The sequence below is a fragment of the Hippoglossus stenolepis genome, chromosome 2, assembly GCF_022539355.2.
Source record: "Hippoglossus stenolepis isolate QCI-W04-F060 chromosome 2, HSTE1.2, whole genome shotgun sequence".
Lineage (NCBI taxonomy): Eukaryota > Metazoa > Chordata > Actinopteri > Pleuronectiformes > Pleuronectidae > Hippoglossus > Hippoglossus stenolepis.
The window spans coordinates 12,399,799-12,412,660 of record NC_061484.1 but is presented as its reverse complement, the minus strand read 5'-3'; the positions used below and the strand labels follow the sequence as shown (position 1 = coordinate 12,412,660).

General features: G+C 42.2%; 1 protein-coding gene across 2 annotated transcripts in view; it reads left to right on the top strand.

The window, feature by feature from the left end:
• Positions 1–12,862, top strand: part of LOC118120542 (cytoplasmic phosphatidylinositol transfer protein 1) — a 74,164-nt gene that overhangs the window by 46,231 nt on the left and 15,071 nt on the right. For both annotated transcript variants that reach the window (XM_035175606.2, XM_035175616.2), the window contains exons 2-3: positions 7,926–8,074; positions 12,313–12,401. In XM_035175606.2, the coding sequence (XP_035031497.1) occupies positions 7,926–8,074; positions 12,313–12,401 (238 nt within the window). The remainder of the gene's footprint in view (positions 1–7,925; positions 8,075–12,312; positions 12,402–12,862) is intronic.

The window sequence follows — 12,862 nt, the reverse complement described above, 5'->3', positions numbered from 1 at the left end:
GGCACTGAGGGGACATGTTAATGACTTTAGATTTTTAACAGAGGTAGAGAGTGAGGGGGGGATGGATGGATGGATGGATATATGGATGGATGACTGGCCAAGTGTTTCGACCTCAACATTCTCACAGTCTTGGATGACAAATCAAATAGTCTCATACATATTTAGATATTATTTATATGTAAATACACATATATTATATTGTGAGTAATATAAATCAGCTAGCACTTGAGCCTGTTTCAAGGCCAACCATAGACTTTTGCATCGGCCCCTCCTGGGCCTTGGACCGGGGTCAGCTACACCCCTTGACCCTCTCTGATGGTGGGCCCTCCTTTATCTATTACTTAGTGCAGTATTATTAAAACTGAACCTCTGCAACAATAGACTTGAATCAAGGCTACGTACTGTGTATGCTCATCCAAGGTCCCACAGTCAATTAAAGCCAGGGTGAAAAGCTTCCATCACTGTTTATGTGCCAGTGAACTCAGAATACTCAAAGCCTCCATATCTCAATGAGAATCAGAATGAGGAAGGAGATCATCTCTCAATGAACAGGTTCCTTTGTTCCTCTGTGGTTTGTCACTAGACCTCTTTTGATTTTCCTCTCCTCATCCTTTCTGCATTAAAGCCCAGTGATCTACAGCGACCTGTTAATCATTATTCCTCTCGTTTGACTGTTCCTTCCTTCTGTCTTCCTCCTGGCCAGTCTTCTCTATCTGCTAATTTCTTTCCCTCATCCCTTCTTTTTTTCACTTCCTCTTTTTTTTTCTCCTTCATCCTCTGACCTTCTCCTCCCTTGCCTTCCATACTCCACTTTCTTGATGATGCTGCTGTAGCATTATCGACTGCTCAAGAAATGCTGAGGGAGTCCAGATAGACCACGTGCTGTATTGAGTGACGCATGCAGCTATGGTGTTTATTCTTACCGTGTTTATCCGGTGCAGCAGTGTGTTTGGCCATCTGACAGCTAGTCTAGACCTGTTTAAGCCTTTAGAAATGTGAGCAGTAGTAATACAGTTAATGAATGGAAGAATTAGTTTTCATGGTTTTATTGAGGATGCAGTAAAACAAACACTTTCGCTCCCATGATGGGTGAGACAAATGGCACAGGAACAATTCAGGTGGAAATGAATTGGATTGAGGAATTGTAAAATGATTGAAGGGTGAATAATTAAAATGATGTCGTATGCAACTAATTGAGTGTGGTGTTATGTTTTCCTAAGGGTGAACCTCAGACACGCTCAATTCAAATAAGTTTCTCTCCACTTTATATGATTAGAAACCTCCAATCAATCCTCTCTCTAGGATTGGAATTATTTAATTTTTAATATAAAATATCAAGTGAAATTGTGTGGTCAAACAATAAGAATTACTTTTGAGTTTTAACGAGGGGAGGGATTTTCACTGGCATATTTTACTGTAGGTGGAGTTTATTGTAATTCCGAGCAGGCGTCATACTAGAACCACTCATTAAAGAGGACGTGTTGCATTCACCATTTCTTCTGTGATACAAACCAAATGCATAGGAAACTGTCTGCATCACCTCTGCATCAGACAAATCGTGTTTTTCCAACAAAAATATATAAATGAGTAAAGAGAAAATATAATGCAACATACATTTTCTCATAAGCCAAGGCTTGGAAATGTTTTTTAGATTTCATAATTCTATAAAATGCAAATATGCAGTTCAGTAGTTTTTCCACTTCATAGGGATATGAAATATGTGGCATTGATCAGGTTGAAAGGACCAATTTCAGGTTTTGTACTTGAAGACGTTTAGAAGACTTAAACTTAATTCTTGAGATGTAAACTTAATTATAGGATTGTTCTTTGATATTAATGCTGGTTTTAATATCACATCTATTACCACATTAATAACAGATCTACATTTATGGGTTGAACATGGCTAATAGCACAACCCAGTTTTTCAAATCATCTTGGACCTTGCAGGGCCAATGTTTGCGTAGAGTTGACCATTTACGATGTCTCTATGTCATGACATTTACATATTTTTGAAAAAGTTAACACCCTCTAATCAAAGGAGGGCAGACCCCCCTGGCACCAGCGACCACGCGTGATTGGGAATCTGAGACAGTTGCCTGTGACGGCAGTTTGAACGGCTTAGGACCACCGCCGTCCTCAGACATGGTTAAGATCAGGCTGTCTCGTCTTGGATGCCTGTTGCCGTCTGGACAGAATTCAGGAAACCACAACCAGAGTTTTGGCAGGAGGACATGGTACTGTAGTAGGTTGGGATTTCACCTGTGTGAACGCAGCCCTTTTAGTTAGTGGATTAAGGTTTCAACGACCCTACCCAGAGCCCTGCAATAAGCGGTGATGATGACAACACACTTTAGTTTATTTGGGATTGATTAATGAGCAACAACAAACCAGAGGGCCTTGTCATCAGGCAAATCGAATAAAGACGGGCCAAGTACTGGCCTCTTTGTGGCGGCTGCGTCATGGAGCTAAATGATCGATCACGCTGTGAAGATTCCAGACAAGAGAGACGGAGTGAGTCGTACTTCATCGCTGCAGTGTTCTCTGAAGTGATTGCCTGTTGTGCTTCAATGGAGGAAAATAATAGAACTATTCAACCAGTCAGTACAAGCTTTTATTTGTTGTTGTGCAAACCTTCCCTAATATGGAACGGTCTGTTATGACCTGTTCATGGTCAAGCGCATTCATCACGGGGTCCTCAAACAATTCAAATAATCGGCCCGGCCCATCACAAGAGGCCTACTTCATGAATGCACATCCTTGATATTAGTTGATGACCACGACAGCTCACTGAGGATGAAGTGAATGGAAAAGGACATCTCTTGTCCAGTCGGGGAATTAATTAGGCTAATATCACACTTTACTGCCTCTGCCACCCTGTGTCCCAGGCATTAACTTCTGTACACCCGCACCGCCCTCTTATTTTCTGCAGCTTTGTCCTCGCTAATAAACAAGGGACTTAGAAAAACTCCCAACTCCTCTTAGTCTTCCCTTTCTCCCTCAGCTTGTCCTCTGCCTGTCTTTCAATCCACACTTCTCACGTCTGTCATTTTGCATCTGACATGTAGCATAGAAGGAGGGAGAGCGCCTGCATTATTTACAGTAGCACTTAACCTGGCTCACCACATCCCAGAGAGCTGTTTTTAGAAACGCTGCCTTTGCTTTCACGACTTCAATGAAAAGGTAAACTTTCATTGACATGCAGCAGGCTGCGGTTCGGGAGAGAAGAGAATGAAAAGAGAGAAGATGATGCAAAAAGAGCATGTTCTGCAATTTGCTCTGGCTGTTACCATTGAGGTGATTTAATATCTTACGCTTATTTATCTTTATATACGTGCTGTGTTTAGAAATGAACCCAAATGAGCATTTTAAACACATTGAAACACTGGATTACATAAGCGTTTCTGACACAGCACCACCATGTTTGGAGTCATACATATTTCAGAGCGTGTACGTCTTCCGCGCAGATCTTTCTGACATTCTCTGTAACTAATTTATTGCGAGTGACTCTGAACTGTCTCTGAAATTAACATGTGGCTGCATGATGACTGAACGACTGGAACACAACCAGACCTCATTTATATTAAATAAACATACTACTGCGGATGCATATAGTTGAATGCGGTTCAGTAATAAAAAACACGTGAAGATTATTAATAATGCTCATTTCCTTCAGAGCATCACACGGTTCATGTCAGTGCTGTGAGTGCAGGACATGACCCTTTGCATGGTGCGTTTTATAATCTTGTGACACGGATCGCTGCAATTAAAGTGCACCCACTGAACTTTAAGTGAACTTTGAGTGGCTCTCTTCTATGCTGCTGCTCTATTTGGTTGAGGAAATTTCAATCAAGTGGCTCTCATAGTGGTTATAGCAAATTTTGCCATATATTTTTTAATGACAAGGCCACAGGGGTTGCTTGTAGTGATGGATGAGCCTTTGAGAATTCCACCTTACTCTGCAGTTTCCCCTACAACACTTGATAGGCCAGTTCGTCTCGAGTGATCTGATCATAAGTGGACAGCTCTGAGTACGTCAGTTGTCCCCTTACTTCTCCACATGTGTCTCCTGTGACCACTTGTGATCAGATCTCACTTCCCCGCCTCAAATGCAAATAAACACAAACGTCATTTCTATTTGCAAAGGCCGAATGATGTGGTTTTCGCCAGTGTGACCATGACAGATGGGCCCGTTGTCTGAGTGTTTGTGGGCATGTCGGCGTGAGAGGGAGGGAGAGAGAGAGAGAGAGAGAAGCCAAGTGTGACCGAGCGAATCAATGTGCTGTGTGCAGCTCTACTATGAAAATCAATATGTTGCAGTCATTGTTAATATTGTGGTGGTGGCCTCAAATATATCAATATATGTGAAATGCTGAGAAATGTAAAAGATACTATTATTATGAAACTCTAGTGGGTCAGAGGATGTCAGCTGAGTAGGCGGTGCTTGAAAGTGGCCCAGCATGCATTTGGATTTACACAGCTGTAAGAATGTGGCAACATGCCACCCAGACCACCTATGCATGTGGTCTGAGTGATTTCAAGTACGTCTTGGACATGTTCACACTTGAAGTTGAAGCTGTCCACTTTTGATAAGCCCCCTTGAGGCAGATGTGAGTACCAGGTCTGAATAGAGCATCTTTCAGGTCAATGGTTTGGTTTTCTACACTGTTCTCAGTGGCAAGCACTCCACAAAGACCCGCTGTACACTATTTGCAAGGCATCAAACAGCGGACTAATGTCATTGAGTAACAATTCGAAGCATTTTGGAAAACGTACAGACATGAGAGTGGTAACAATCTCCTCATATACTGCTTAGAAAGGGGAGTTTTTAATCCAAACTCTTGGAATCTGCCTTTAATTAATGACGAGGCACATTTGGGATTTCAGGGTTCATTGAGGTCAGTTTAATTTTTGGCATTTAGTCGTGATTGTTGATCATTTTATCTCATCGTTTACATCCATCGTTTTGTCCACAACACAAAAGAAAGTGGTGAAAAACGTGCACCACCATTTCAGCCCAAGGTTACAGTATGTTGTGAAATTGCTTCTCTGTCTCATCATCCATCAAAAACATTCACTTTACCATGATATGAAACTAAACAAAAGCAACAAATCTTCACATTCAAAAAGCTTCAGACATCAAGTGTTTTTTCTTTTACGTTAAACAGCATTTTAATGCTCTTTAAAATTGTTGGACTCTATCAATTGATTAATCAACTAACTGACTAACTAAACCATCAAACTAGATGTCTCTTTAGTGATGTAGGTCTTAGTTACTTCACTGTGTAATAAACTAAACATGCCGCACAGTGAAGAAAATGTCTGAAAAGAAAAGGAAAGGACATTTTTATATAACACATCCTTGCTGTGGCAGAGGTCGGCCAAACACCATGCGCCTTAATGACTGTTCGCCTCTGATCGTAACCTGCTGCTATGTCTGGGAATTTTGTGTTCAGACAACCTCTTAAGACTTGGATATTGTGTGAAGTGTTTTTTTTTTGTTGTTATTATGTGTGTACTTTTCTGACACTGCAATCTCCTATATGTACCATTGTCTAGAGACTGGGGGTCTTGCAGTGAACTAATATAGAGGAAGTGAGTCATAATGCTGCTGCCCTTTGAAAGTAATGCAGTGTGCTGTCACAGCACCGCAGAGAACACAGAGCCAAGGTGCTGCAGCAGCTGGGTGTGGGACCTCTAAATTTGATGATGCATAAATGAGGGATGGAAACACAGTTTAAAGGGTTAACAGTGGTATTTCGTGCAAGATGCAATTGCGAATTGATTTTTATATACAAGAGCACTGCATAGATGACGGGTTACTATATGTTGCAGCTTCTCTGTGCGTGTGTTTCCTCCCCTGGTTTCCTCATGCAAAGACACATAGGTTAGGTTAAGTCACAGCTCTCAAAGTAGCTGTTGGTGTCAATGTGAGCGGGAATGTTTTGTCTCGATAGTTTGGGTCCAGACATTTTCCAGAGTTTGCCTTTCACATACGAAGAAAGCAGCAGGAGATTTTCCGGGTCAGACGCGTTCACAGTAACAGGAAAATGTCCTCACTCAGGGGAGGGGTGTCGCCTGGGTAGAGCATGCAGGAGGCAGGACATGACATAAAGATTCCACTGCAGAAATCACACGTTTTTATGTACAGCACATAGACTGCCCTTAACGCCCAAAGCTCTAAAATCTCATCGTCTTTCCAAGTTGACATATTTATCGGCGTTTATACGAGCAGAATGTACCCTGCCTCTCACCTTCACATGATGGGTGGTACACGATAGCTTATGGATGGATCGATACATTACGTTCATGCAAGACCTACATCTGGGTGAAATCATCCCTTTTGGTTACCATAAATATACCACCAGGTGGTGACTGTATGAATGGAAAGTATTTCCAGCTACCTTCTGACCCAGGTTTGTGTACCCACGATTAACTGTTGTTTTTAATTTCGGACAAAATTTCATCTGCAGAATCTTCCATTCATTACATCAATCATGATGCAAAGGGGGACACTTCATCAGAATTATTCAAATCAATCTAAATCATCACCCTTTTCCCACAGTTTGTTAAAACCTCTTTACGCTGGTGGGAATGTCTTTCAGATTAAACTCTTGTCCCTCGGGTAGAATTGGCCACTGAAAACAATGAGCATCACCAGAATTTATATCCTAGAGATGATTTTAAATGTTATGTTCTTATGTTGGTTTATGGATCTTGGGTGGCTGGGTCGTCTTCTAACCAGAAGGTCAGTGGTTCGATCCCTGGTACCTCCAATCTGTCCTTGCGCAAGAAACTGAACCCAAGCTTTCTCCTGCAGTGTGTGAATGATGTGATAGGAAAAGCGCAGGGTATAGAAGCGCTGCATAAATGTGTTTGTGAATGGATGAATGTGACTTGTGTAGTGTAAAGCACTTTGAGTGATCGATTAGAGACCATTTACCACCAGCACACTGGACCCATCCACTGTGAAATAAGTATAGTATTCATATGCTATAAGTAGACCAGATAAGTTGTTTTATTATACTCTCGTTATTTTTTAGCTTAACTCAACTGGAAATAATCCTTTTTTACCTTTTGTAGTTTCTGCATTTTGGATGTTTCATGGAGCATCAAGCATTGTATTAAAATAGGTTTTCTGGAAGCCGCAGGTACCCTAAGGGTGCAAATCCCCAAATGACAGGATCGGTTGTAGCTGCCTGAATCCTCCCACTACGCCTGGTCTAACGACTTCTGAGCCTTTACATAATTGTTGCGTCCATTTAAGCACACACCTGTAAAATAAAAACCACATGTCACCACCTGAGATTTGCAACAGCAGCGAGGTCCTGACACCATTTCCAGCCTCCCTGGGAGCTGTTTTGGGGTGAGCACTTTACATTTGTTCCCTGACAGCGCAGTGAAAGGTAAAGGTCAGGGAGAGTGTGTGGGAGTCCAGGGGAACACAGTTGAATTCACTCCCCTTCATTACTGGGGCTCTGCTCTCAAGTCTTACACTTACCTCTGATGAAAACACACTGTCTACATGACTCTGGCAGCACGTAAACCTACACTTAGCTTGTCGCTACCTCAAACTTGAGTCAACTCAACAAGAAAATTGCCTAAAATCTAAACGTTTGAAAGTGTGGCTGCATTTCATGTGAAAGGATTCCAACATCGGGAGTTGCAGAAAATGTCCGACGAATAGCCGAGAGCAGAGACCCGGCAGTGGCTTGTTTTGTGCTTATTTTTTAAGAAAAGAGTATCGGTTCTGTCATCCATAAGTCTCTGGTATATTCGATTTTTGGAAATCATCTTGCGCCCCTCCTTTGATGTCCCGCGACTGGGAACTACTGTCCAAGCTGATACACTATGTACTACTGTTTGAAGCTCACCAGGTTTCCCAAGTCGTATGTTAACGTCTCCTCTCTCCATGTTTTCTCTTCCAGTACCGGATCGGGCAGCTGTACATGATCAGCAAACACAGCCATGAGCAGAGTGATCGAGGTGAAGGGGTGGAGGTCGTCCAGAACGAACCATACGAGGACCCGGCGCACGGCCAAGGACAGTTCACAGAGAAACGAGTCTACCTCAACAGGTTGGTGGAAGATGTCTCTGATTTGTATATATTGTCCAGCTCGTGTTAACACCAAATTTATTGCGTGTGAGCTCCTTTTTCACTCTGCTGCCAGTTGAGGGAGGCTGTACTATTTACATTGAAGTTTACTGTTTTTCTTAGCCAGACTCCTCCGGCCCACAGGACGTGTTTTGTTTGTAGAAATAATAGAGGAGGGACTGAGGAGGTGGAAAAAACAACATTACATTCTATGGTTCAACAGTTTATGAAGAGTACGACCCACAGAAACTGTAAATGTGCCCACGCTGGCTGGCTGACAGGGTGCATAGTGCAGAACGGAAGCTCTGCAGTAATTAGCTGAGTAATTTTTACTTCTTTAAATGTGTGTGTGTGTGTATATGTTTAATTTCTGTTAATTGGTTAAAATTACATTCGGTTATTTGGTGAGACACACACACAGATATCGTCACACACACTGCCGACTGCAATATTTACTTGAGTTGCTCACTGATGCAGCTCATCGGGTCACGTGAACATCTTGGTGCACCAGTGTGTGAATGTTCTCGTGCAGATGCATGTGTGACCCCTCCACGCACGGTTTCGTTACGATCCTCCTCCAAGAAATCTCTGTCTGACAATAGGGTGGAGAATACGTGAAAAGGGTAAGAAAGAGAATAAGGGGCAAGAAAGAGAGAGAGAGAGAGAGAGAGAGAAGGGTGAGGGGGATGCTGTGTGCCATTTGTTGGAGCACAAATACCTGTGTCAGCATTTTGCTATGCTGGGGAACTAATTATGTTGAGTCAGCACTGCTCTGCTCTGCAGAGGAGAACAAGAAAAGGGGCAGAGGGAGCAGACAGAGATTAGTTGGGCTTCAATGCAGGTGTTTTACATTCTTGTTGCTCTGTAATAAATTGGTAAAGTTACTAAAACAGAGCATATTATTAAGAAGTTGCTGTAATTCACAAAAGCAGTTTTTATGCTTGCTTCAATCTTTGTTTGGACTGAGGAAATAATGGTTTGAATGGCTAAGTTGTTTTATAATGGAGGAGGCTCAGGCTGGCTCTGCACACCAACTCAAAAGTAGATAAAACCAGCGACTGCATATGAAGGTGGACGACGCATCCTCACTTCCTCCACTATCCAGAAACGGAGCCAAAATATCCAGGATACAAACGCTGGCGTCTTGCACGGATGAGGTCATTTGCAGCAGAGTCTGCCCAGTAGCGATCGGGTAATGGAGCCATCCTGACCAATCCAGAGTCAGACTCAGCTGTCAATCATGACGTTTCTCCACGTTTTCAGAGCATCAAATTAGAAATTATCACCAGACGCAAACCACCAGGAGGCAATTCAGATGCTTTGGCTCCAAAGCTTTGGAGTCGTCCATCTTTATACACAGTCCTGTTTTTGCGAAATCTGAAAACATCTAAGGGAGGTTACTTCAGGCCACTCAGGAACTTTAGAGAAAGTGAAAATGGAGGAAGAGAGAACAGGAGAGAATTTAATGAATCAAAATGCTAACGTTAACGTCCATTTTCATCTGCAGCTCAGATGGGAAAAAAACCAAAGCACCAACCTTTCCAGAGTACCTGACATTTTATGAAGATAAAATCACATGCGTGTTTCGGCTCTTTCATTCTCTCTCTCTCTCTCTCTCTCACACACACACACACACAAAAACACATAAACACGTAATGAGACAGTCTAATGAGAGCTTTGTTTATCCGTCTGTGCTGTAAATCAAAAGTACTCTCTCCTGAATGAAAAAGGAAGAAAAACACATAAATAAAAGGGAACAGAAAAAGGCAAACATCTGCAGCGATACGACCAGAGAATAAGAAAACTCGAAGTGATTTCAGGTCACAGAAGTTCAGGAAATCAAACTAATATTTGTCATGGTACATCGAGTGATGTTCTATGACGATATGTTATGTTAAATTATGAAGTCGTATTTTACCATAACTAACAACTCATTTGCCCCCATTCAAATGGCTTCCCATAGTTTTCTCTGCAACAACAACATTTAGCTCTGACTGACCAGCAGGGAATTCAATCTGGACTCATTCTGTCAAGCTTCAACCGCCCAATTAACTCTCACAACCTGGGGGGGTGGATTTGGTGAAGGAGATATGTTCAACCAAACGAGTATTTTCTTTTTCTCTTTCTACGTGCAAATGGCGGCTTTGGCGTGAAAACTCAGAGCAGCCACCCACCGAGCATGCAGGCTTGGCGATGTGGGCTCCATCACAGCAGCTATTGGCAAAGATATTTTAAAAGAAGGAGGAGGGAATGGGAGAAATCAACAGATGGAGGTGTGGGAGTAGCAGTCTCTTTTGTTGGGAGAGAGACATGGGGAACAAGAAAGAGAGAATGAGCGAGCCTGCCAACATTCGCACAATGTGAGCGGCGAAGGCTGTTTTTATTCAAAGCCGTCACGATGCAGTGGGCGCCATTTTTTTTTGTCCTCCTTTAAAAACTGTTTTCCATGTCAATCAAAGCAAAGTTGAGCTGAAGGCTTCATGAAAGCTGCTGCACGTCGGTGTTTGACTCACAAATACGTTCTCAACGCAGCCTCAATTACTGTCTAACCAGAGGTCAGCATCAGAGAATGTCAAGCATTCATACTGGCACACTAAGTCACCTGGGTGCATAGTGAGCTTCAATTCTATGAACAGATATGGTAGATAAAACAACAAAAGTTTCATTTTACACCCCCTGAAACCACAGTGTGACATTTTCACACATTTTTGGCCAGATTAAAGGAACGAGTTATAACAAGTTCATTATCGAACATTAGATGCACTGGTAGCTGTCTCTTGTCACCTTTGGACCAAGGCTAGCTGTCTCCCCCCCTGTTTCCAGTCTTTGTGCTAAGCTTGAGCTAACCCACCAGTGGCTGTAACTTTATATTGAAGCTTCATATTGAAGCCACAGGATCAATCAATCAAAGAATATTAAATACAAAGCCTTATTAAGGCCTCATAGGACTTAACAAGGTTCAACACCATCAGCCCTTAATCCTCGACTAGTGTGAGGGAAAAACTACCAAATTAATGATTTATCACATTTTAATTTACTTGATGGATTGACAGATTTTTATTGTCAGTAAATGTCAAAAGAACATGTCCATTATGGTTCCAGAATTTATTCTTTTTTTCAGGGTTTCCGTGGGGTCGTTTAAAAAGTTTAAAAAAAAAAGTTTTGACCATAAAAAATCTTAAATATGTAAAAATATTACATAGGTCTTAAACAATTGTAGGTAGGTCTTCCGGTGCACTGTAAAATTTGTTTTTTCTCTCTCTTTTTTTAGTTCTTTTTCAACAATACAGATATTAGTAATAAAACTACTAGACCAACTGTCACCTGCCCACGGTCAGAATTCTATCTCAGTACACTTGACTTGGCTGCGGGAAAGACTTTGGATACCCATAGTTTATGGGATAACATGGCGTTTCGAGGGTTATTCTCTACTCGGCTACTTCGCCTTATCTTCATCTATGTGGACAAGTGTGACTCCAGTATTCCTTCACTTCTGTTGTACTTGACATAGATCTTAAAATTCACTCATTATGGTCTTAAACAGTCTAACAGTCTTAAAATATTAAATTGAACCTGCAGAAAACATGTTTTCCAAATAACACTGGCACTGTCAAATCAATACAAAACGCAGCTAATGGATGGGGAAAGTGAAAAAGTACCACAAGCCTCTCCCTCATTACTGCCACTGAAGTGCCATTGAGCAAAGGCCTGAACCTGCAACCACTCGAGTGAGGCTGCTCAGTGGCCAACAGAGTAGTCTGTGGTTGAACTGCATGGGAAACTTCCAGGAGTGACTGTCCTGTATGTGACCAGGGTGTTGTTAAAAAATGTCATCACTCTCAGCCAACACATCCAGAATGAATTGCATTTAGTACTGAGACAGACAAAATGTATGATTATAAGATTTGTGTCATGATGTTGGGTTTTGGTCTGCAGTTCGTGGAAGGTTTAAAAAAGCCTTAATGGATGCACAGTAGTAAACCCTATGTGATTGGGCTTCTGTATCATCTTCCCTGAATTAAAGCTTTTCGGAGCAGATTTCCTTTTACAACATCCCTCAGTTTCTATCCTCGAGCAGATTTCCTTTCACAAATGGAACAAGTTTTTGATGATTGCTGCGATAACGGAAGCAATTTCACCCTCCGCCCCTGCTCTGCTACTTAATCCTCACAGTGTCTCTCCTCTCTTCTGTTTCTGCCCTCCTCAATGTGTCTCTGCAGTAAATTACCCACTTGGGCTCGAGCCGTGGTTCCCAAAATCTTCTACGTGACGGAGAAAGCATGGAATTACTACCCTTACACCATAACAGGTAATCTCGCCGAGTAAATGTGTTTCCCGGAAGGTCAACCAAATTTGTCTGATGCAGTTTTATGATCTCTATCTGACCAGTACTGTATTAGCCAGTACCACACACATACACGCTCACTCATATTATTGTCAAATCCAGTAAAGCCAAGTTCACACTGCATGACTTTCGAAGTTTTGTTGTGCAGTTCACACCACACAGCTTGCTGTCTAGTAATTGAGAGTCTTGCAGTTGTTGTGAGTTCAAACTACACGTCTGACTGGTGATGGGGGGGGGGTCACACACAACATGATCTTACCGGAGCAGTTTTCAGCCATGGACTACGGAGGATGTCCGGAGAATTGGGTCCGGACTTTCACATATGAGCATTGCAGCGGGAGATTCTCCGCTCAGACGTGTTCACAACAGCACAGAAGTCTCTGAAGCTTTCAGCTGAGGGGTGGGGCAGCAGATGTCTAATTCCT